Here is a 25,966-nt window from a genome sequence, read left to right as displayed (position 1 = left end):
TCTCCTAAGAGGCTGGAGAGCTGGCTTAGTGGTTAAAAGGGCTTATTGCTCTTACAGAAGGTACAAGTTCCCTATTAGCATCCATACTGCACAGAACAGAACCTCCAGGGGAATCCCATCCCCCTGGTCCTCCAGGACACCTGTACTTATGCACACACATGTGTGCATGCCCTCTGGTCCTCCAGGACACCTGTACTTATGCACACACTTGTGTGCATGCCCTCTGGTCCTGTACTTATGCACACACATGTGTGCACGCACATGCACACACACACACACACACTCTCACACATACACACATTAAAAATAAATCTTTAGAGTAAAAACCCTGGGGGCCTTCACAGTCTTCACTTAGCCCTCTTCAGAGTCTAGTGAAAGGAGACACAAAGCAGAAGAAACAGGAAGATCTACTCACATCACCCCCCAGGCAGCTCTCCATCCCTCAGACCCCGTCCTAGGCCAACCTCCATTCCCCACAAACTTGCTTTGCTCTCCTTTGGTATCTCAGATTTTCATTTTCCAACTGAAAATCCTCTGATTAAATCATCAGTGTGGTTGTTAACTTGGTGTTAGTTTTATAGTTTTGATTTGGTTTGGTTTTGTTTGGTTTGGTTTTGATTTGTTTGGTTAGTTTTTGTTTTGAGACAGACCAGGAAATCCTCCAGCCTCAGCCTCCCCAGTGCAGGGATTGCCAGCATGTACACTCAGCTATGTAATTTTATGGCAGCTAGTCCAAGCCTTATGTCAGACTTAGTCTGACTGCATCTGTGAACCTTGAGTAAAGCCACTTCCTCCCCTTAATGTGGCATGCCATCAGTTGAAAGCTGCCCTCCCTCTGAGTAAAAAGAGATTCTCGGGTTGTCTGGCCGTCACATGCATCGTCAGTCCATGGTTCTGCAGAGATCAACTCTGGACTCCAACTGAAGTTCTTCCCAGAGTTGCCAGCCTGTCATCCTCTTTCATTAAATGCTCAATACACACGACTTCCACAACAGAGTGGACCAATTCTTCAAACACAGACTTTTTCCATATCCATGTAGATACTCTGAGTTCTGTTTTTTTGGAGAACTCTGACCAACTTAGTTCTCGGGGTAGACACTTCGGATTATTGGGTTTGGCTCTAGCCATCCTTAGCTTGTCATGTCCCAGATGGTGGCCTGGATGAACCTGCTGAGCCTGGCCTCCTATGGAACCCATGACCCGGAGAAGAGTTAGAACCCAAGGCTTGTGCCTTGATGGTGTTTGCAAGGCCCTCCTCCTCTTTGCTCCTCAGTCCCCCACACCCACCACACAAAGCTGCCCTCAGAACTCGGGCTGACACAGCTTCCCCTGAACCAGCCCTGAATGCCTCAGCTTCTCACTTGTGACAATAACCACCTGCTGCTAGAGTGGACCCTCTCCCTCAAGTGTCACTTAAGTGTCATTCCTCAGATGAAACTTTCCTCAGGCCCCTCCCCAACCACGGATTCTACTCACTGACTTGCTATTACCTATCTCTCTTCTGGGTGCCCCTTGAAGGTGACTTTAATCTATTGCTAAGTGAAAAAAAAAAAAAGTCATGCTTTCCAGTCTGGGAGGTTTAACTCTGACAAACCAGGCAATACCCAAATGCACAGCTTGCCATTTGGCCCTTCCATAACCTTAGCATCTGCCACAGTCTTCCTTCCTGATATGCACTTGCAAGGGCTGGCAGGGAAAAGGACAGAGAGAGACAGATAGGACTTAGATCAAACTTGGGGCAATGCCCTGTCTGCATGGCCTGCAGGGTTGGAAGACCTTCAGCAGGCATGATCTCCGTAAAGGCCACAGAAACAGTGACCATATAAATCAAGTCCCCAAGGAGACTTCTTTCACACATGGCTGTAAGCCGCACATGCTCTCCCACACTGCTTTCTTCCTCTTTCCAACACAAGCTGGAGACTTCACCACCCTGCTGTGTCCTGGGCTGGGGTGGCCCATCACCTACTAACCACATGCCTACCATAACCTGTGCTGTGCTCACAGAGCCTTGTGATGTCTCTCTCTGTGACACTGTGAATGGTGCTGCTCTCCTAGCTTTGTCTGTGCCATTTTGTGCACACATGAGACACCGTAGGGGCAAGTTCTTAGATTCCTAGGAGGCTGAGAACAGGTGAATTTTTGCTAGAAATTTCTCCATTATCCAACCGCCCCACCCCACTACTGTCTCTGTCTCCAGTTTATACAAGGTAGCTCAATCTAGCTGTGGGCAGGGAATTCGGGTAAAGCCACATCCCCAGGGTCCTGGTATATCAGGAGAATCTTTTCCCTCTATCACCAGGAGATGGAATCCTTTCTAAAGAGATAGTAGCTTGAAAAAGGGGGTTGTGGAGATGGGATGGTAGGTTACCGGTTGCCAGTTGGCAGCTGTGGAAACCCGGGAGTGAGCATAACCTAGGCTGAGTCTCTTTTTCTGCATCTAAAAGATGGAGCACCAGCTAGTATCTCAGAGGACTTGGGAGAATTACACGAGATGGCACCCACCAAGTTGAAGTGCGTGTCTTTGTTGGGTGGAGTGCAACAGTTACAATCATCATCTGCATAACTTGTCCTAAACATTCTTGCCTTGATGTCTATGTTTTTAAATTTTATTATGTGTTTTTATGTATGTGTTTTGCCTCTGTGTGTGTGTGTGTGTGTGTGTGTGTGTGTGTGTGTGTGTGTGTTCCATACTATGGGGGTCAAAAAGATAGAGACACTGAGACTAGAGACACTGGTGGATATGAGCCACCATGCAGGCGCTGGGAGTTGTACCCAGGTCCTCTGGGAAAGCAGGCAGTGCTCTTAACTGTTGAACTTCTCCAACCCCACTTTGATATCTTTAAATTCAACCAGGGGTTATTACAGAGTTTCCCTTCATTGAACAGTTTAGTAAAACTGTTTACCTGCAAGCTCCTTGTAGAGTCCATCTCCCTGAGGTGCAGCAAGGGTTAACATGGTAGTGATGCTGCCCTTGACCTTCTCGGTGATTCCATGCTACATGACGAGAACATCAGATCAGTTAGGATGAAGAACCTTAGGGAAAGTGAGTTATATAAAATGATCCTCACTCAGTCCCTCAGCTGGAGATGATCCAGAATTGCCCGAGAATAAAGTCAGGTCCAAAGAGAAAGTCCTTGGGAGTGTGCTGATGACCCCAGAGGGTTTATCAGCAGGACAGTAGGACAGCAGGACAGCAGGACAGCAGGACAGCATTCCCACCTGCCTCTGCAGCTCTTTCCCTGCCTGTGAGGATGCATGGCAGGCTATCTTCTGAAGGTTGGTCAACTGAATCTGGAGCTAAGGAAGAGGTGCAGCATCATTACCCACAGTCCTCTACTGCATGAGCCCTGAGTCGGTGTCTATTAGCAGTTCTCCAAGCAGCATACCTTGTTTGACAGGACTGATTCTTCTTCCCTAAGGCCTGAGAAATGGCTTCTTGCTACTCTCAATCATTTGAGCACCTAGGACAAGTTTCTTCCCTCTTCTATTTCTTGTCTTCTGTGACAAACACCACATGGAAACACTTTTCCCACAGTAGTGTGGTCTAGTTCTGCGCAGAGATCTCCTCACTTCCCGACCTTTTCAATGCTGGAACAAGGACCCCTTTTCAATGCTGGAACAAGGACCCCTACCTTGAGCAGTAAATTAAGCTCAATTGGCCTCGGCATCCTCGTCTGTAAGATCAGAGAGTGGGAGAGCTGTAGCTCCTCAAACCACATGCAGTTACCTCACTATGGACTGGAGACAAAGCTGCAAGCCTTTCAACTGATCAGTTTATCAGAGATTCATCAATTCAGCCAGTAGAATAGGATTTTGCTCTTCAGCTTGTAAGAACATTGTAAAGGAATCCACTTACTTTTATTTTTAGTTAGTTACTTACTTAGCTAGCTAGTTTATAGAGGTAGGTGGTACATTGCCATGGCACACAGATGTAATCAGAAGACAACTTGAAGAAGTCAGTTCTCCCTCTCACTATGTAGGTCCTTGGGATTGAACTCAGGTCACTAGACTTGGCAGCAAGCGACTCTACTTGCTAAGCCATCTCGTCAGCCCAGAGGTCAGTTTTTAAAAATAGGAACTCTTCTCATGTTGAATGTGTATAAAACAAAATTCCATTCATTATGTAGAATAAAAATATTTAAGTAATTAAATGTTGACTAATATTCTTGATTTTGAAAAAGATTGGGAGATGGAAACACATGATGATCTTACTCATTATTATTGTTCTACATTTCTGTGATTTAAGCTAGAGGCTGTTGGGTTTCAAACCCCAGGCAAATGGCTGAAGTGTCTACTTAACAAACCAAAGTGGACCTGGATGCCAGATTCTCCCTGAATCCCTCAGTCCTCTGCTGCGTGAGTCCTGAGTCAGTATCTATCGGCAATGCTCCAAGCGCCCTCCTGGCTGGCATACTTCTCCCCCTACCCTAAAGTCTTCAGCCCAGGGGCCAAGTTGCCCTTTCCCAAGCTGCCCCTCCCTATATAATCCAATTATTTTCTTTACCTGATCATTTTGTCTGCTCTCCTTTGGGCTGCCTTGTTGTTGTACCAGGTTCTCCCCTTTCCCCTCTCCCCACGCCCCCTTTGCTCACATGGCTCAAGGTCATGTCCTCTCTGGATTCTCCCGATGTCCTTGCCTCTGGCTATGCTCTCCCACATATCTGTAATATACTTCTTCCTAAACCACACTTATGAGCAGTCATGTCCTTTCCTTTCTCTTTCTTTTTTTTCATTCACATGTGCACATGGCTAGTGTACTACTACTAGTCCCTTTCGGTGGCCCTGTTTCATTGAGCACCTTGTGATCCAATTCCTATGTACTCAGTGGAGATTGGTTCTGTGGAGCTTGGTAAGTTTCCCACATGTAGTTCTAGACTATGTTCCCATGTTAATTGACTGGACTCAAACAGCTGCTAATAAGCAAGACAGCTCTCACCGAGTCCATGGGAAGGAAGCTCCATGCTTTGTACAACAGAGACTGGGGGTTCTAAACCTGACGTGGGTGGAGTCAGGAAGAAACAGGATCCAATGTCTCACTCAGGGAGGTCAGTGAAGAGTTAGTTCTTCTGATGGGCAGACAGAGACCAGCCAAGCCTGAACAGTGACAGAAGCCTTGGGAGCCTCATATGGCCAGGGAGGGGCTTATTAGACTAAGATGAAGGTTTTCTATCACTTGGGAGGGAGAAGGTAGCAAGCTAAGATACCTAAAACCAAGATGAAATTGCCCAAATGCACTTAGGTCCAAGAGGACTTTTAGGAACCGCTGCAGAAACAAGTAGATTCAAACTTGAATTTGTGCCAGGTCCTACTACCCACTGACCTATGGTCATATTTGCTTATCAAAATTGTATGGAGCTAAGCCATCTTCCTTACTAAAAAAAAAAAAGAACAATACAGCTTCAAATTATGTTCCTGTTGGAAATACTGGCACCACAACTCTGTCTCACTCTGCCTCTCAGCAGCTGTGCGACCTCTTGACTCATCTCTTCTGCCTGGGTCTGTTTACACATAGAAAGGATACAATGGCACCCACCTCACGGATTTGCCGGGGGTTCGTGAGTAAATGCACGCAAAGACGGGAGCACCCACCTAACTCTTACAGCCCCTGCTCTATGGATGGCTTTGCAGAGAGGAATGCCACAGGAAAGAGCAGAAGGTGATGTGTTTCTAAAGTCACAGTCCTGTGACATTGCCAACACCAGTGCTTGGTGACAGGGAAGAAGGGATGTTGAGCAATGTGGCCATATGCTAAGCCCAATACAGAAGGCATCCAGCGCTACTTGGCCCAGTTGTCTACCATCTGTCTTGTGCTCCCCACTTCCCTTCCCCAGGGTTGGACCTCCCCCGATGTAGACTACCTTCAGCTGTCGAAACTGGTGCCACATCCTCTCCTGAGCCCTCTCAAACATGCCTTCAGCCACCTGCCGCTCCACCCCTCTCCTGATGACATCCTTCATTCTCTCGCATGCTTTCTTGCCAGTGATCTGAGCTGCCTCTGATCAGGACAAAAAAAAAAAAGGAAAGTAGTCACAATCACATGACAGTCAGGACTCATAGGTGAGAAACCTATGGCATCGAAGAAAAACTAGGCAAGCAAGCAAGCAAGCAGAAAACCCTATGTACATACATATACTCCTATCATGTAAAATAATGAAACCCAAGATTTAGGTTAACTATCATTCAGAAAAACCTAAGGACTGACTGAATCAAGCAGGTTACAAAAATCACCCCCTAACTCAAGAAGGGTCCTGAGGGTCGATCCCTGAGCATTTAAAGAAGGTGCAGTAGAAACTTCATCCTAAGCTACAGCCCAGGGGCTCAGGCAACATGTAGACAACAAGGTCCCTCCATTCCTTTCCGTGTGCCCTGCAATTGTTTCAACATGTGGGTTGAGAATGTCACCAGAAGTTGATTGGAGAGGTGGATTCTTATAAAGAAGCCAGCAGAGCAGGAAGCTAATAGAAAATGGGAGGGTTCCAGAAACTCAGGAAGAGGAGGTGCCTCCCTGGGAGTCACCTTCATAGCAGGGCTTCAGGTCATTTTGGATGGAGCTGGTGATAGACTCATAGATCTTCCTCTTCCTTCGGAAGATGTGGCTCTCCAGGCCTCCCAGGATGGCACTTATCTGAGAAAGCATGTTAACACAGGGATTTGGGATGGATCCTTCGACAGAAGCACTCAGGTGTGCCTGTCTGCACACCACCCCACCCCCCTGCCTCACATTAGGCTTGGCTGTTGTGATGACAAATATTGTTGACTTGACCAGATCTAGAGTAACCAAGGAAACAAGCCTCTGCACATGTCTGTGACGGATCATATAGATCAGCTAGTCTGATCTACCAAATGTGGGCACTGCCACTCCGCTGAGTGGAGTCCCAGACTATACCAAAAAAAAGAAAGTGAGGTTAGCAGCCATATTCAGCACTCACTGCTTCCTCAATGTGGGTATAATGTGAGTGGCCGCCTCCACGGCCTCCCCCCAGTGATGACTGTACCCTCAAACTGTGAGCCAAGATAAGCCCTTCCATCCTTAATTTGCCTTTGTCAGGATTTGATGGGGGAGAGTAACTCACACAGCGGCCCACGCGACACAGTCCAGCTGCCAGCTCCCCGTGGGCAAGGATTCTGACCAAAGGATCATTATTCCCTAAAGGAGCCCCACATACCTAGACCCTACAAACCACCCCTCCCAGTAAGTGCATCCTAAGGAGAGCATAGACCTAGGAAGCCTCTTTGAGAGACCAGGGACACCAGTGTAATTCCTAGCATAGTCATGTGATTCCAGTTAGGCCTGGAAGAAAGTGAGTCACAGACAAGAGCCTAGAGTTTCAACACTAGCAAATGACCTAAAATAATAATGATGATAATAGTAATAGCAATGATAATGATGAAAATGATGATGATGATAGTAATAATAAAGGATGATCTTTTTAAGCTTCACTTCTTTGGCTCCTTCATAAAATTGGCAGAAATGATGGAGAGGCAAATGACCATCTTATAATGGCATGTACATTTTTATACATTTAAGTATTCTGTGAATATTCTGGGGTCTGAGTCCACTTCAGTGCCTCGGGTGCTCCTGTTCATTGCTTCTTCATGGAACAAAGCTCTCTTCAATGTCCTCTGCCTCCGTGGTGGCTTTAGGACCTCTTCCCCATCCCTATCTAGCTGTGGCTCATCTTCTCCATCCCTTCTGAGGAACTTACTTCCTGGATCAGGAAGCTTCTCTTGTATCCATCTTGTTTCCAGCCACCTCTATCCCCAATTTCTGCCATTCTCTCCTCCAGGGAATGCTTGAAAGCATCTATGTGCTGCATCAGAGCAGGGGCAGCGGGCTTCCCATCCCTATAGAAGAAAGCAATATAGCAGGTTAAGTGACCACAGTGGTGACTGTGCAAACAAGGTGAGCATGAAACAATATCCTCTATCGCTTTAAAGAGAAGAGTCGATGCAAGGTAGCAGTCATCGGATCCCATAGTGTGCCAAGGCCTTTTGGCCTTGAGGCCTATGTGGTCGGCGTGATGGTATCTAAGTCACAGATGAGAAAATTGGGGTGCGGAGGGAATGGTTGGAATGCAAGAGATCACACAACTAGTAAGAGGCAGAGGCCAGGCTCACCTCAAAACTCACTGTCAGCTGCCAGTGTGTGTGTCAGGTGGGGAGGGTTTTGAGCCCTCCAGGTGGGAGAGTTGTAAGGGAGTGAAAAGAAGATGTTATTGCCCTCAGAATATCTGAGAAGGGAGAAGCAACGGGCAACAGAGAAGAGAGCCTGAGCGTTGAATGATCTGGTGACCCTAGAAAAGTCTTTCACAGTTCTTCATGGTCTGATTGTGGGTGTATAAAGGACCAAAGCTATTCTGTAAAAGCTTAGGAAGCATTTAGCAATGCAAACACAAGCCTGTTAGCACAGCAGAGGTAGGTTATACTGACTGCTCTACTAAGTCTCTGTGATGGGGTGGGGTAGGAGATGCTATGGCATGACTGAGCCATTAAAGACTGGTAGGGACCGAGACAGGATACTTGGGGACAGGCTGCTGTCCTGCGGATCTGAAGAACATCTTTCTGTTGATGGAGAAAAGAGTTAAAGGTCAGGGAATGAATGGGCATGGGGAAGGGACCCTGCCCATGACTCGTTCACGAGCATGCACACACCAGAAGCAGACAGCATCCTCCTGGGGCCGCTTTTTCTTTTCACACCCAGGGAAAGTTCTGAAAGCCTTGCGCTTGTTTTATTCCACACTCTCCAATCAAAATACCTTGTCTCGGGGCTCAGATCCCTAAGAAAATGAATCCCCTGCTGCATGTAGGAGATATTTGAAAAATAATGGCAATCATAATATTAGTCTGGAAGAAACCTCTCCATCTGTATGCTGGGTCACCATGGGAAATTTTTAAGTAAACTAAACCAAGATGGCTTTTGTGTTTTGCCAGAAGCTAAGCTTTCTGTCTCAAATAACCAGCTACTCTTTACACTTCCAAAGCCAAAAAAATAAATTCCTAAATCTGAGACTATGGCTTGATGTCCCTATGTATATTAATGAGAGAGCAAGGTGGAAGATTCTTTACCTAAAAATGCCTCCAAATACAGGGTCAATCTGGTCATAGACAGGCTGAGACAGGGCTTCATTCAGGTCGATTCTGGCCAGAGTCCTGGAGGCATACACTCCATTTTTCAGGCAAACGGCTTTCAGGGTCTGGTGAAAACCTTGGTTTCCTCTGCTCCTCTAGACAATTAAACAGTGAATTAGCAAGTCAGTGGGAATTAACTAGAAAGTCATAGGGTTGAATTCTCGTTGTCATGGGTCAAAGGTTATTCATTGCTAAGAATTATGGGGTGGAAATAGAGACAACTTGGTCTTTAAACATGTCTTTAAGCCATTGACCAATCACAGTCACATCTCTGGGGGGAGCTGGATGCTCCTCCTTGTGCTTCCAAAGTGTCTCAGGCTCATGTCAATCACAAACTCTGTGATGATTAATACTGATCGTAGATTTGATAGAATCTAGAATCGCTAAGGATACAAAACTCTGGGCATGCTTATTATACCTCTAGATTGAGTTACTACTGTGGTGGGAAGATCAGCGCTAAATGTGGTTGACAATTATTCTATCAACTGTGGACCCAGAATGAACACAAAGGAGAAGGCAAGAAAGGTGCCAGCACCCATCTCTCTCTGTTTGGATGCAGATTCAATGTGGCCTGCTGCCTCACACTCCTGCAGCCACGCCTTCCCTACCATGATGGGTTGTACCCTCAAACTGTGAGCTGAATGAAGCCCTTCCTTCCTTACATTGTTTTATTACCAGGTATTTTGTCACAAATACACTAATTCACCTTTCCAGACAAACTTCGATTTGCAGTCTCTTCCTTGCCAGTCTCTAATGCCAGTCTCTAATGCCAGTCTCTAATGTTAGCCTCCAATTTGCTTGTTGAGCTCAGTCCCAGCATCTCACCCATATTTATGTCTGCATCTTATAGTGATTCAAATAGTGATTGACAGCTAGTTGTTCAATGAGTGATTATGGCACAAATCAAAAAGAAAATGAACTGCCGACTAACAGTAAGTATATGTCTTGAAATCCCCAAGGAAGAGTACAAATTCTGTTGAATATTTAATGAAATACAATTGAACTTGTATCTCTTTGGTATTTTACCCAGGTTAATAAAAGTCCAGACATCAGAGGAAGAAATATTTAATATATGGTTAGAGCTATAAGAAATATTCACCAACTGTATCTAGATAGTGATCAATAACAGACAATAAAAGTGTGTTTGTTAAAAGTTCAGTAGAGGACAGCACGAGCTTTATGCAATGATTTGTTTTAAGAGACTAGCTACACAGTATGATATAATTCATGGCATTATATAGTATAATCAAATACATTCCAAAAGTATCTTAGTCACTATGGGCCATTCTTGGCATGTGCTACAGACTCACTTGTTTGAACACCTGGCCTCCAGCAGGCAGTGCTGTCTGTGGAGGTTGTATAGTCTCTTGGACATGTAGCCGAGCTAACAAAAGTGGATCACTCCAAAGGGATATCTGCTTCTGGTTCCTGATCTATCAAGGTGTGGAAAGGTCATGCTGCAAGTTCCCACCACCATCATCAAAAAAGATGTGCTAGCTCCACACCTTCCTTCCCATGATGGACTGTGCCTTCTAAACTGTGAGCCAAGACAAGCCTTCTCCTCTGTTAACTTGCTTCACAGCCACAGGAAAAATAACGCATGCAGTAATACATACAGTTTCAGAATAACTCACTTTAGTAACTCTCTTAGTTTTAGACCTTTAGGTTACTTCACTGTATTAAATAAGAGATAGTGATGGTGTGTGTCTGCTCTAATTTCTGACCACAAAGGAACATTGTTCATCAGCTAGGTGCACCTCACAGAGAAATAAGTCACTGAAGGGCTGATGGAGGGGGCCCATGGTGGGGTGGACTGTTGCTGAGGTCTACAGATGGCTGGAAACCTCCTCTTTCACAAGCAATATCTCTCATGGAGGTGTCTCTCTGGCATGACTTTATCTGCTAGCACTACTTGGTCACTCACCTTTTATGATCTGGCTTATTCTATGAAGAAGTAGAAACCTTCACTGGGAAACAGAGTGCCTGAATGTAGTGAGACAGAGGACTTAAAACAAGAATAAGCACCTCTCATCTCTCTTTTGAGGATGGCTGGGACACCACTCTGGTCCAGCCAGGGCTTTTCCTGGGGATAGTCAGGTTTGATTGACATTAGAGTTCTCTGAATGAGGTGGGAGGATATGTTTCCAAGGGTCCTAGCCAGCACAGTATGCTGGCTTTTCACCACAGCTGGGCGATGGAAGTTCAGGGTCACATGTTGGCAGTGTTTGCTGAGGCCTCCTCACATAGGCAGCTCACAGCCCTGCCACATATGTTTTATTGTTAATGTCCCAACATTAAAAGTCATTTTTAAAACAGATACAATAATCCAGGTGGTGGTGGTGTATGCCTTTAATCCCAGCACTTGGGAGGCAGAGGCAGTAGGATTTCTGAGTTCAAGGCCAGTCTGGTCTACAGAGTGAGTTCCAGGACAGCCAGGGCTACACAGAGAAACTCTGTCTCAGAAAACAAACAAACAAACAAACAAACAAAATACAATATATTACCTGAGCCTTCCATCTCACCCTGCCATCTGCATAGGTCACCGCCACTCCTTAAGCTAATGGGCTGAATCATTAGTTATATTGAGGCCCTTCCAAAGCCTAGGGTTAGAGTCCTAACAACCAATGTCACTGTATTTAGAGATGAGTTATTTAACAAAGCCATTAAGGCTAAGTGAGGTCACAAAAGTGGAGCCCAAATTCAATAGGATGGATGTCCTTATGAGAAAGACACTAAAGAAGTAAAAAAGAAGTAAAATCACACACACACACACACACACACACACACAGAGAGAGAGAGGGGGGGGAAGAAAAGAGAGAGAGGAGGGAGAGAGAGAAGGAAGAGAGAGAGAAGGGATAGAGAGAGGAGAGAGAGGAGAGAGAGAAAAGAGAGAGAGGAAGAAGAAGAAGAAGAAGAAGAAGAAGAAGAAGAAGAGAGAGAGAGAGAGAGAGAGAGAGAGAGAGAGAGAGGAAAACATATGATATGAGGGCACTGTGAGCAGCCACTGTCTCTAGGACAAGGAAAGAGGCCTCAGCAAACACCACCAACATCTGACCCCAAACTTCCAGCTTCCTGACCTGTGCCTGTTGAACAAGTCCTCCCCCCCAACCCCCCACCATGCCTGTGACATCCTGTTATGCCTGAGTGATGTGAATCTTACAGAATCCCACCTGTACTTACAGCTCCATCTTTGAGAAACCCCCATACAACAGGTAGATCTGTACAACTATTCATGCCAAGCAAGGGGCCTGCAAGGGGCTGCTCCCTCTTTCTAACATAACTGATGATGACATCAATGCCAGGAGATGTTTAGGCCAGACAGGTAGCATCCCCAGTTCTATAGAAGAGACGATCAAGAAATCTCTAAACAGGCTTGAAGTACTGGATGGTTTGTGCCCTGCTCAGGGTGTGCAGTGGAACTGACTCTCAAACTATGAGACTAAAACCCCGAAGCCCAGCCTGTCTCTGCTGAACTGCAGACCTCACTGGCCCCCAAAGCCACAGGCAAACACTCCTCACACAGAGGATTTCCTACACAGAACTTTCACTCTTCCCTACTATCTTTTGTTTGCTTGATTGTTTGGTCGACTGATTGGTTTTGATTTGGGGTTTTAGAGACAGAGGTTCATTCTGTAGTCCCCCAGATTAGTTGGGAATTTTCTACACAGCCCAGGCTAGCCTGAAACTCACAGCCATTCCCCAGAGTGGTAAGATTACAGATGTAAGCAACTGTGCCTAGCTTTCTTCAAGCTCTTCCTAAAAAGTGAAGAGATAGATAGTAGTGTGAGAGACATTTGGAGGTCATGCTGCAGAGCATAGGCATTCCCTGGAAAAAGCTACTCACCACCAGGCATGCCCCAAGGATGCGGCGGTAGGATGTCCTGGCCACAAGGACCCCTGTCTGCAGGGGCTGTTTCATTCGAGCAAAGCACTGCTCAATGGCCTTCTCCAACAGCTCCATCTTCTCCTCCACAAATTGCCGCAGGCCACCTGTGTTCAGCTGTTCAGTCTAGGGACAAAGTCACAGGAGCTTCAGCTTTCAAAACTCTGCTCCCATGGAAACCCTTTACCAGCACCAGCTTCAGCCTGCAATTCACCCAGAGTAGATTAATCCTTACTGTCCCCAGAAGGCACCCTCAGTACACAGACCTCCTTGGGTGTCTTAGTATAGGAAACAGAACAAAAAAATGCCAGTTGCAACTTATCTGGGGTATAAAATCCAGCAGGCTATTTGAGGAAGTGAGTCTGAATAATTGTCTATTCTCTGGTTTCTCTTCATACAGCAGAAATCTTTCTCATCTTTTGCCAAATAATAATTCAGTTATTACGAGAGCAAAGTTTCTAGGGCACAGGAGTAGGGTAGAGACAAGACAGGGCATGGAGGCAAATACAGCCACAATACATGTGTGAAAAATCATAATGAAATAGCATATATAGTTAAACATAACAGTGTCTTAAAAGAAAACACATTTTCTCAATGCCATCAAACTGGCAAACATTTAATGGTCTTTGACGTCACACAAAGCAGTTTTTGAGGATAGTGTTTCTCAAACTTCATTGTGCCTTCAATCTTAAAATCTGAAGGGCTAAGATTCTGCATTCCTACTTAGCCTCCAAGTGAACTGATCCTCGGACCTTCAACCAGCTTTGAACAGCAGAGCTGTAAGATCACACAAGGAAGGCCATGATCCCATTTTCTCAGAAGAATGCTGCAGAGTGAAGAGGAAGATTTCATCACATGCACTGCATGGTGATGTTTTACACAGTAATGGACTGCATAGGTGGTGCCATGGACCTCCAAACAGCAGGATAATGACAGGGCCTAGGTGTTGGGGAGCTGTCCATGTGTGTTCACGAGGAGACACACTGCAAGGTTCACACAACAACAAGGTTGGTAAGGATGCATTTTCTGAGAACAAATCCCCATTGTCATGTATTAAATGTAAAGAACAGTAAGAGGGAAGCTGGGACTTTGCATGGGAGTCCAGGGCTCATTCAACATTGAAATGTCATGACCAACTTCCTATTGATCCTGAAATTAGTTATTTCACTTAAAATCACCAACCACCCCCACAAAATCCAAACTTTTGGTTAGAAACACAATCTTGAAAAGAATGAAGGTTTGTTCCTTTCTTTCTTACTCAGGAATCCAAAGGCCTGGACAGAACTCTTGTCTTCCAGCTTTCCATCAAAGAACTAAGGCCAATATCGGAGGCCAAGGAATTCTGAGGAGAGCTGCTGTGATTCCTTCAGAGCTCCCTCCCAGGGACAGGCTCCTCAGCCTCTGCTCCTGGGTCTTGCGTGGCTTAGGTTTGGAGGTAAGGATGAGCCAAGGGGCTGCACCTCAGAGTGGGCAAAGAACAGCAAACAGGGACGGGACGTTTCCCAAAATACCTTGTCCTTGTGTTTGTAAGACAAACCACCCACCCACAGCATCACGTTTGATTCATTTTCCATGAGCACGTCCAAAAGCAATCTTGTGTTGGGCAAAAAGACAGATTTCACCCCACAGAACTTTTTTAGGAAATTGGAAGGTCAAACCCTTCCCCATCCATTTCAGAGGACACCAGTCAAATCAGAAAAGAAAAAGAAAAACAATCTCAGATGCCAGGAGTTTTGCTGTGTTTTGTCTCATGCAGCTAAACCAAAGTCTAAGAAACGTGACAAAACAAACAAACAAACACAGCCATGTTCAACACCCTTTTATAGGGTTTTTCAAATCAGTCATTGGCCAACTTGCTGCCCTGTTTATTTACACATTGATGTTGGCTTTCCTGTCTCTGCCATCTTGTTACCTGTCAGGCTCATCCCTGCCTTACTTTTTCCCAAGCCCAGAGCAGCTCCAAAACCTTTTCCAAAAGCCTACTTAGCCCCTCCCTTTCCCAGTACAATAAGAAGTCAGACGATTCGACCCTGGAGATCTGATGGACAAACCCAAGTGTGGTCAACTGAGTGAGAAAAGCAAGTGCCGTCTACTGAGAACCACTATTGATTGAACCCCTCTCCCTATGTGCTTAGTTAGAGATTCATAATTGGCTTTCTCTGGCTAGTAAAGGTTAGGGAAGTTAGTCATCAAACCCTGACCACTCGGAACTGCTACAGAAGTCCAACTTTCCTGGATTGTTACTAGGCATAGCAGTCTGACTTCCTGTGCAAGACTTGGAGACAGAAGACTGGCTTCCTGGGCTGGTATGGTGGTCGGGGGCTGCTTTGTTGACACCTTACAGTAGGGTGTGAGTCTGGGTTCTGTTTTCATATATGGTCTTGCTTATGTCTGAATACTCATTCTCTTTGAAAGAAACAGTGCAGTTAGCGATTGGCTGTAGGGACTTATTTTTTTCCCTATGTCTCCAAGTCTCCATTTTGGCAGTTATCTCTCCACTGTTGGGGTGAGGAGAGTCTTTTTTTTGGGGGGGGGGTTCGATACAGGGTTTCTCTGTGTAGCCTTGGCTGTCCTGGAACTCACTCTGTAGACCAGGCTGGCCTCGAACTCAGAAATCTGCCTGCCTCTGCCTCCCAAGTGCTGGGATTAAAGGCGTGCGCCACCACCACCCAGCAAGGAGAGTCATCTTATTAAAGAGAAACATGTCCATTTCTGTGGCAAAACATAATTTTAGATTGGCATTCCAGACTGAGAAGACAAATGTTTAAAAATTTGCCCAAATGCCTCCTCTCCCTTCCCTTTCACGGTGTTACTACACTTCCTGTTATGTTCAAATGTAAAATGTTCCCCCATAGGCCCGTGTGTGTGAACCACTCATCCCCACCTGGTGGTGCTGTCTGGGGAAGCTGTGGAACCCTTTGGACATGGGGCCTAGGTGATACACTCAGGACTCTAGGTCATCAGAGGTGGACCTTAATAGTTATAGGACAGCCTCCCATCTACTCAAAGTTCCCTGTTACCTATTTGGCCCCCAAAATGTGAGCAAGCTGAGCTGCAAGTAGACCACCACCATGGGAGACTGTATGCCCCGAACTGTGAGCCAGAATAAACCTTCCTGCCTTAAGGTTTTTGGTTTGTTGTTGTTTCCACTGCTGGGTGTTTTGTAACAGCAACAAGGAAAGTAATTAATACAGACAGATTCTGAGAGCAACCTGGGGAAAGAAACCAGTTAAGCCAGTTAAGGTTTGCACAACATGGCACTAACATGGATATCCTGTATGGACATGGACATCCAGGGGGCAAAGAGTCGGCACAAAATGGCTGATAACTGGATGTCTGGAGACCCTAAAACATACATAATAGGTTAAATAATTATTTGTGGCAGAATTTCTCTTCTGTGTGACTCTATATGAATATGACCTTGAGATCAGAAGCCCAAATCTTTGCCTTTGTCAGCCTGTGGTCTGTGAGCCAGTCTACACATGTGCCTGTGCCCACCTTTATGTGTTCCTTATGTGCATGTGTGTGACAGGGTACCTGCCTAGTGGCCTTCATTTGGAGTGGATCCGTAGTTGTTATCTGCCTGCGTGTCCTCACAATCTCTCTAACTTCTGAAGCCCCCCTCCTTTCCTTGCATTGAAACATGGACTTCACAATATATTAGGACACAAAGGAAATCCATGGGCAGATGAAGGCATCTTTTAGACTGTAAGTATCAACTCTGAAACAATAAAGGCTTGTCTGGAGATTGTCTATAAGCCAAGCCACCCAGTCATTATTTAAACACATCCCATTTTGTTCAAGTCTCAGGAGAAATGCCAACTATCCAAGTAGCGCCACGTTTTCCTTTTAATACATCTATCCAGGTAAAGTAGTCTTCCTTTCTCTTTTACCCAAATGTTATGGTTTTCATCCTTTTGTTGTCATTTTCTCCTCCTAGACTTTAAAGTCTTTATATCTTCCTTTGACAGAAGAAGAAAAAAGTATCCTAAGTTAATTTCCTGGTGTGACAAAGGGGGATGACCTACTATTCCGGTTTTTCATTGTCTCCTGTGATAAACATAGTGACTAATTAGTGAAGGAAAAGGTTTATGTGAAAAGTTACAGTCCATCACGAAGGGAAACCAAGGCAGGAATTCAAGGCAGGAACTGCAGCAGAGACCTTGGAGGAACGTAGCCTTCTGCTTGCTCCATCTGGCTTACACTGTTACCTTTCTTGTACAGCCTAGGCTCACCTGCCCAAGGACGGAAATACCCATAGTAGGCTGCTACTTCCCTACATCAAGAAGATGCCCCCACTAGACATGCCAACCGTGTAATATGATGAGGCACTTCCACAGTTGAGGTTTTCTCTTCCCAGGTGTGTCAAAACTGAGCTAACTATAACATCTGCCCCAAAAGAATATAAGACAACCCAGGGGCCTTCCTAGCTTACACCTGCGCAGGCACAGTGTGAGACAACCCAGGGGCCTTCCTTACCAGTAGGCACAGTGTGAAACAACCCAGGGGCCTTCCTAGCTTACACCTGCGCAGGCACAGTGTGAGACAACCCAGGGGCCTTCCTAACTTACACCTGCGCAGGCAGAGGGCCTTCCTAACTTACATTGCGCAGGCACAATGTAAGACGACCCAGGGGCCTTCCTAACTTTCACCTGCTCAGGCAGTGTGAGACGACCCAGGGGCCTTCCTAACTTTCACCTGTGCAGGCACAGTGTGAGACGACCCAGGGGCCTTCCTAACTTACACCTGCGCAGGCACAGTGTGAGACGACCCAGGGGCCTTCCTAACTTTCACCTGCTCAGGCAGTGTGAGACGACCCAGGGGCCTTCCTAACTTACACCTGCGCAGGCACAGTGTGAGACGACCTAGGGGTCTTCCTAACTTACACCTGCACAGGCAGGGGGCCTTCCTAACTTACATTGCGCAGGCACAATGTGAGACGACCCAGGGGCCTTCCTAACTTTCACCTGCTCAGGCACAGTGTGAGACGACCCAGGGGCCTTCCTAACTTACATCTGCGCAGGCACAGTGTGAGACGACCTAGGGGTCTTCCTAACTTACACCTGCGCAGGCAGAGGGCCTTCCTAACTTACATTGCGCAGGCACAATGTGAGACGACCCAGGGGCCTTCCTAACTTACACTGTGCAGGCACAGTGTGAGACGACCCAGGGGCCTTCCTAATTTACACCTGCGCAGGCACAGTGTGAGACGACCCAGGGGCCTTCCTAACTTTCACTTGCGCAGGCACAGTGTGAGACAACCCCGGGCCTTCCTAACTTTCACCAGCGCAGGCACAGTGTGAGACGACCCAGGGGCCTTCCTAACTTTCACCTGCTCAGGCACAGTGTGAGACGACCCAGGGGCCTTCCTAACTTTCATCTGCTCAGGCACAGTGTGAGACGACCCAAGGGCCTTCCTTACCAGCAGGCTCTCCTCCGAGTTGAAAGTGTCTGTCAGAAGCAACAGGCCAAAGGCTTCAGTGACATACTTTGTCACCAGCCTCCTCTTCTTGTCCAAGAGCCTTTTCCTAATATATTCTCTTAACTTGGGGATCTCTGGAATTGAAAACCAGCACAAATAATATTGAAACATTCGTGATAATAGAATTCATAAAGGTAGTTAATGAAGCAGTTCCCCTGATTTGGGGAACTTGTCATACTTCTGCTCCTTAAGCACCATTCATTCACCCATTTGCACATCTGTTAAGACCTGTGTAGGCATAGTCCCTGTTAGGCTTAGGCTAAAACCCAACTTGAACCCTCTTCTAGTTACCAAGAGCGCTCTGAGACACATGGGCCTCAGGATTCTCAGCTTTCCTTTGTGCTCGGGGCCAAGACATTCTCAGTCTGGCTTTCCCTTTCATCTTTGCACATGGGGGATTATTGGCTCCTCATTTAGACTCCAAGTTATGCAGAGAAAGGAACCATGGCCTTCTATTTTCTCCACCTCACAGATAAACATGCGATACACATTTGTTAACTATGCCTGATGCCTATAGCTGGGTAATTGAAGAATCACAAGCCATACACCAAGGAAATGACAACCCAATGCCTTCACTCTAGTAAAATTTGGATGAGAGAAAAATTTTTGGTCTCAGACACACAACAACGCAAGGAGGAAAAAAAATATTATATGCACACACACATAGACACACAGCACATAATACATGCTCATAAGTATAGACACTGTAGTTAAGTGGGAATAAAACTTTGCTGTGGCAAGAAAATTTCTAGAGCAGGATGCTTAGAGTGCCAAGCATATTCTTTCAAAATGTTAGTTTGAGGCTAAAAAATAGAAATTACCACTTTCTTCCTCAGTAAGGAGGGCCTGCTGCCAGTACTCATGGGCACTGACCGTGTGCACCAGATCCGAGGCTTCCAGAACCTTCGAGTCAGCTGGCAGTTTTCTCTGCAGCAAGGGTGACACGTAGAGAACAGAACAGGTCAAGTGTGGGGAAAGAAGCACCACAGAAGCCCCAAGAGAACTCTCAACAAACTCACTGAGTGCCTCAGGGAACAGACACGAAGTGTGTATGAGTGTGTATGTGTGTATGTGTGTGTGTGTGCGCGCGCGCTTGCACACACATACACACATGCACGTGAGTGCTCAAACACATGCATGTTGAGGTCAGGGGTCGATGTTAAATATCTTCCTTAATTACTTTCCACATGATATGATTACAATTAGGATTACCATTACTATCAGTAGAGTCATAGTCTCACACTGAACTTGAAGCGCACAGATTTGGGTTTAGTGGTTGCCTGCATGTCTCAGGCCACCTATCTCGGCCATCCATCACCAGGATTTCAGGCACCTACCATCACTCTCAGCTTTCTTTTTTTGTTGTTGTTTTTTTGTTTTGTTTGTTTGTTTGGTTGGTTTTTGTTTTTTGAGACAGGGTTTCTCTGTGTGGCCCTGGCTGTCTTGGAACTCACACTGTACACCAGGCTGGCCTCAAACTTAGAAATCCACCTGCCTCTGCCTCCCAAGTGCTGGGATTAAAGGTGTGTGCCACCACTCTGGGCCACTCTCTGCTTTCTATGTGGGTGCTGGGGATCTGAAGCCAGAACCTCCTATTTGCATAGTAAGGACTTGACCAAGTCAGACACCTCCCCAGCCAAAATTATTTCTATTGTTAAGTATTGCCAGCTGTCCACTGTTAGCAAGGTCGCAAGGAAACTGATATCTGGACAATATTATCTTAACTGTGAAATTAAAGTTTCAATTATAGCAGGAAATGCATAGTAAAAATTACTCAAATGTAAGCACTCAGAAGAGGATCCTGTTTAGGAAATGAATGTTCATAAGTAATGTGGGACTGGGGATGGGGCTCAGCAGTAGAGTGAGGCTTAGCATGTGTGAGGCCCTGGGCAAAGTCCCAGAACCAAACGCTCAAAGCACAAAAATATGCATTGTTGGCAGTGGTCACTGGAACCACTGCACTCCCGCTCCTGAGCGCTGGCTGTCACGTGGCTTCCCACCTCTGCCTGAGTAGCATAAGTAGATACACTGGCAAGGTTGGGGGTGTTTAGAGCACCCCCATAGACCACATAGTACAAATCAGAAGGGGGAGGTGCTACTGTTTTTGTTTTGTTTTAAACAGCTGGTTTTAAAACATTTCCCAGCACAAAGTCAGGCAACGAAATGTCCCATAAAAACAAAGCTTTCCTCATGTCCTATAAAAGGTAAAGTTTCTTTTTAAAACAGTTTCTTTTTTTTTTTTTTTTACAAATTCTTTTACACTTTCACTCAGTGTGTTCTGATCATATATACCTACAACTTCTAACTCCTCCCAGACCCACAAAAGTTTCTTACTGAATAGTTGTACTCATTTTAACATGGAGTAATTTATTTTTAATGTTGAGATATGTTCCTATCATGCTAGATTCTCTAGGGTTTTATCATGAAGAGATGTTGGATTTTGTTAAAGAATTTTTCTGTGTCTGATGAGATGACCCTGTGTTATCTGTCCTTGAGTCTCTTATGAGATAAATTACAATATTTATTTACATATGTGAAACCATATCTGAGTCTCAGGGACGAGCAACTTTGGTGGCTGATTTTTTTATGTGTTCTTGAAGGTGGTTTGTAAGAATTTTACTGGTACAACTCTAATTAAAGTCATTTTAAATGTCTTTAAGAAGATTATGTTCTCATTTAGCACTAAAAAGACTTTTTTGTTTACAAAATAGCTGGAGACTTAAAACTAAAGTGTAAATTTAATATTAGTGAAAAAAATCCATAAGTTGAAATCAGAATCCCTGAAGTGATGGTTTTAGGAGGTAGGATTATTGTGGTGTGATTAATCCCTGAGAGTGGAGCCCTTATGAATAGGATTAGTACACTTACAAAAAATATTCCAGATAGCCCACATGTGGACAGAGGGAAAAAATGGCCAACATACTGTGAACTAGGAAGTGAACATTCCCCAGACACTGCACGTCCATCCTTTGCCCTTGGCCTTCCCAGCCTCCACACTTGTGAGAAACACATATGTGTCTGTTGTTTCTAATGGGGCTTTCACCATAGCGTCTCAGTTAGACCAAGATGTAAGTTTCAAGGATTAGAGTGAGGAAGAGAAGAACTAAACATCTTACAAAGCACCCAGTCTTCTCTTTCCCTCTAGTATTCAAGGAAAGTGAGGATGGAGAGTTTTAATCCCAGCGCTTGGGAGACAGAGGCAGGTGGATCTCCGTGAATTCGAGGTCAGTCTGGTCTACAAATCAAATTACAGAACAGCCAGGGCTATATACAGAGGAGCCCTGTCTCAAAACAAAAGCAAACAACAAAACAGGAGGGAAATTATGCACAATAACAATAGTGTGTGTGTGTGTGTGTGTGTGTGTGTGTATGAAAGAGAGAGAGAGAGAGAGAGAGAGAGAGAGAGAGAGAGTTAGTTCAGAATTCCTCCTCTCTTCTCTTGACAGACCAGCGTGAACAAAGAGCTGGTATGATGCACCATAGTCTTGTTTCTCACACTGTCTTTCCACTGAAGAAAGCTCATGGGTACCCTCTAACCTGTCCCCAGCACTTCCTTCCTTCCTTCCTTCCTTCCTTCCTTCCTTCCTTCCTTCCTTCCTTCTTTCTCTTCCTTCCTTCCTTTCTCTCTTCTCTCTCTCTCTCTCTCTCTCTCTCTCTCTCTTTCTCTCTCTCTCTCCCACTTCTGAGGCACTCATTCCTAAGTCCTTCATCCTATTTTCTCTAGAGACTTTGGCCTAACCTTTTTCTAATTCTCATTTCTATAACAAGATCTATTGACCTATAGCTATAATAATGACTGCCTTATTCATCTTCAGTCTCATATGTTCAAAGAGTAAAACAAAGCTGGGCAGTAGTGGTGCAAGCCTTTAATCCCAGCACTTGGAAGGCAGAGGCAGGCGGATTTCTGAGTTCGAGACCAGCCTGGTCTACAGAGTGAGTTCCAGGGCAGTCAGGGATATACAGAGAAACCCTGTCTCGAAAAACCAAAAACCAAAACCACAAAACAAACAAACAAACAAAAAATAAAGAGTAAAATGAAATTTGCTCCAAAGACATGTAGTACAAATTGAAGATTTTACCAATGAAGGTTCAAGGTGGCTAGAGAATGGTCCTCAGTGGGGATCTGCATGGGTTGCAGAATCAAAAGTGCTTGCATGCCACGAACTGCAGCAAAACTGCACGCTGCTGCACTGCTGCCCAGATCCCAACTCATGCAAATCAATTTGCCACATTTATTAGCAATAAACATAGTGAGCTGGACACTGAAGTACTATGCCTTCCCAGTTCCCAAGATAATCTGATTAGAACCTCATAAAATGTGTTTCTCTCTGCCAGCAAGAACAATTTGAGAGACTAACAACAGCTTCGCTGAGCTGTCGCCTCCTGGAAACTGGCATCCAATGGCTCAGCAGAAGACTTCTGCTCCCGAGGGAGGCCTGATCACCCAGAGCTTTGGCATCTCTGGTTCTACATGGTACAACATGTGTTTCCAGCTTCTATGTAATGGAAGTTGAGATCTGCAAAGCTATTGGCTAAACTGGACAGAAGCCAAATGTTGCCATTGAAACTGAAACTGAAGAATGCATCTGGGCAAACCCATAACATGTATGGGAGTATAGGTCCTCAAACACACCATTTGTGCCTTCACGGTTAGATCTCATCTCTAAATAGAGTTATCTGTTTTTCAGGTACATGAGACTATTAGGGTAAAGTTATATTTTGACTATTTTCTTGATAAAGTAGTAAAAATAATGGAAGAAAACACTGAGGTTCCCACAGGATAACTTGTGCACCTCTAGCCTTACTTTTTAATTTGTCAGACATGGCCACCTGTTGCCACCGTATTCTTGTGTGTGCTCCATGATGTAGTGTGATATGTTGCTCTGTGTGTGTGATGTGTTGCTCTGTGTGTGTGTTTCTAAGTGTGTGTGTTTGTGTTCCTGGCACACGTGTGTGTATGTATTATACACGTGTATGTGGGAGGCGAGCTTGCCAATGCATACACATATTGAGCTGGAGGTCAACATGGACTTTCTTCTCTATAGCTCCCCACCTTATTCCTTGAGACAGTCTCTCAGTGCACTTGGAGATTATTGCTCTGCTAGACTCGCTGACCAGCAAGCCCCGGGGGCCTGTCCGTTCTGGCTCACGTAGCTTGGTTTACAGCCTCCAGCTGCACATCTGCTTTTATATGGATGTCAGGGATCGAAACTCAGGTCCTTCCTCATGCTTTCAGAGCAATCATTTTATAACTAACCCATCTTTCCAGCCTAGCACTGTTGTTATGTCTTCAATTATTCCCAAGAAGCTGGGAATTTCTCCCAAATCTTTCCCTAGTATCATCTCTCCCTGCTGCCAGTGGGACACTTGTTCCCACAGAATACCCCTGGGAAATGGGTGCATGCATACAAGCACACACTCGCACACATACACACACACACACACACACACACACACACACACACACATACTGTAGTCAACTCTGACTTTCCCAGGAAACAGTATCCTCATTCAATCCAGTAATCATGAGGGAGATGGTACTAGCTCCCCATTTTACAGACAAGAAAGTAGAGGTACAAAGAGGTACTCTAACATGCCTAAGGTCACAGAGGTCATCAAGCTGTAAGACTAACTTAAGGGTAAATTGTTTACTCCAAAGTTGTTAACCTTAATGTCCCAAAGGACCAAATACACATCTGTTTCTCTGTCACTGGGGACTGAGAAGCAAAGGAACACACAGCAAAGCTGCAAACTCACCTTCAGTTTCTCCTTGAGAATTCTACTCCGTTGTAGTTTGATTATTTCATTTCTTTGCAGAACGGCCTCTCTCTGACTTTGAATAGCTTGCTAGATTAAGAAAGAGAAAAAGCAGCCACAGGCTAGGATCTTTAGCAGTGGTGCAAGGACAAGTGCACCCAGAAACTCAAGTGTTTGCTTATAGGATTATGGACCACCAGACACAAAAGGTATTATTTAAAGTCACTGGTCCAGATGCTGGCGAGACGGCTCAGTGGTGGAAGGCACTTATTGCTATTTCAGATGACCTGAATTTGGTTCCCAGCATTCACTTCTGTGGACCACAACTACCTGTAATTTCAGCTCCAGGGATCCAATGCCTTCTCCTGCCCTCCATAGGCATCCACACTTACATAGCATGCACACACATGCAAAACACACACACACACACATACACACACTAGTAAAAATAAATCTGTTTTAAAATGATTGGTTCATACTTACATTTCCCATCTTTCTTTCCCTGAAATGAAATAAGAAAGTGTCACAATGACTAAACTTTCATTTTGTGTTCTAGCAAGTTTACAGCTTTGCCTGAAAGCAGCATAAACAGACATGCCCCTTAGCCTTTTATAAACTCTTCTGATTCAACTCTTTCTCCCTCCTTCCCTCCCTTCCTCACCCTCCTGATCCTCTCCTAGTATTTTGGATAGGGAGCCTTTATTTCTCAACGGTAACCCATATTTTGCACTCAGAAATGTCCTGTAACGCCACTCCCTGTCCCAGGCAGAGGGTGGCCCTCTCAGTCTGAGTTCATGTGGCACTGGGCTTGTCCCTCTCTAGCCTTTAGCCCTCCTTTACACGGAGCTCTCAGAAATGAGGCGATCTTCAGTGCCCAGCAGATATCATGATGTCTGGTTTTAGTGTTGGTACTGGGAAAAGGTGCCACAGAATGCTAACAGCCAGCTTCAGATATTCTGTGGTAGGGAGTGGGCAGGACAGATTGTAGGGGGTGATGGATGAAGCTAGAGTTCTGACCCAGACCATGAGAGAAAAAGAAGTTCTAGAGAAAGCAGCCAGGCTTGGGTTTTGGTGAGCCTGGGAGGAATGTGGAGGGGACAGGTGAAAAAGCTCCCAGGATGATGGCAGAGAGTCATCAGTGACCCAAACGTTGACACTGTATCATGTGACCTCCTGCTGTGTGCTCAGCACTGCCTGTTTGCCATTTTTTTTCCTGCTGGTTTGTTTTTCCACTCACAAAGGGATCCCAGTATGAAAGTTCTACCTCTCCCTAATTATGGGTGGTGGGTGGTGGGTGGGGCAGAGCTACCTGGAAATGAAGGCCCCCATTAACTTCCACGAAGCTCTCAAACCAAGTTCTCTAATACACACCTCTCATCCTTAGTCATTAAACTGACACTCTAAAACCTTTCACCCAAATTTTCCGAGTTTTGAGTTAAAAGAATCTTTAAAGTAGGGCTGGTGAGATGGCTCAGTGGGTAAGAGCACCGACTGCTCTTTCAAAGGTACTGAGTTCAAATCCCAGCAACCACATGGTGCCTCACAACCATCCCAAATGAGATCTGATGCCCTCTTCTGGTGCATCTGAAGACAGCTACAGTATACTTATTAATAATAATAAATAAATCTTTGGGCTGGAACCAGCAGGACCGACCGGAGCAAGCAGAGGTCCTAAAAGTCAATTTCCAACAACCAGATGAAGGCTCACAACTATC

General features: G+C 45.4%; 1 protein-coding gene across 4 annotated transcripts in view; it reads right to left on the bottom strand.

Annotated features, from left to right (window-relative positions):
• Positions 1-25,966, bottom strand: part of Nuggc (nuclear GTPase, germinal center associated) — a 46,842-nt gene that overhangs the window by 577 nt on the left and 20,299 nt on the right. Inside the window, exons 9-18 of one of the 4 annotated variants that reach the window (XM_031361372.1) lie at positions 24,735-24,753; positions 24,252-24,341; positions 19,316-19,421; positions 18,435-18,568; positions 12,974-13,138; positions 9,067-9,224; positions 7,707-7,845; positions 6,517-6,625; positions 5,859-5,995; positions 2,904-2,994 (exon numbers count right to left, since the gene is read on the bottom strand). In XM_031361372.1, coding sequence (XP_031217232.1) covers positions 2,904-2,994; positions 5,859-5,995; positions 6,517-6,625; positions 7,707-7,845; positions 9,067-9,224; positions 12,974-13,138; positions 18,435-18,568; positions 19,316-19,421; positions 24,252-24,341; positions 24,735-24,753 — 1,148 coding nt within the window. The remainder of the gene's footprint in view (positions 1-2,903; positions 2,995-5,858; positions 5,996-6,516; positions 6,626-7,706; positions 7,846-9,066; positions 9,225-12,973; positions 13,139-18,434; positions 18,569-19,315; positions 19,422-24,251; positions 24,342-24,734; positions 24,754-25,966) is intronic. The other 3 variants (XM_031361373.1, XM_031361375.1, XM_031361374.1) reach the window with 3 other exon arrangements.

This window comes from Mastomys coucha, unplaced genomic scaffold (genome assembly GCF_008632895.1).
Source record: "Mastomys coucha isolate ucsf_1 unplaced genomic scaffold, UCSF_Mcou_1 pScaffold9, whole genome shotgun sequence".
NCBI classification, from domain to species: Eukaryota; Metazoa; Chordata; class Mammalia; order Rodentia; family Muridae; genus Mastomys; species Mastomys coucha.
The sequence above is the reverse complement of the archived record's forward strand: the minus strand, read 5'-3'. Positions and strand labels throughout refer to the sequence as shown.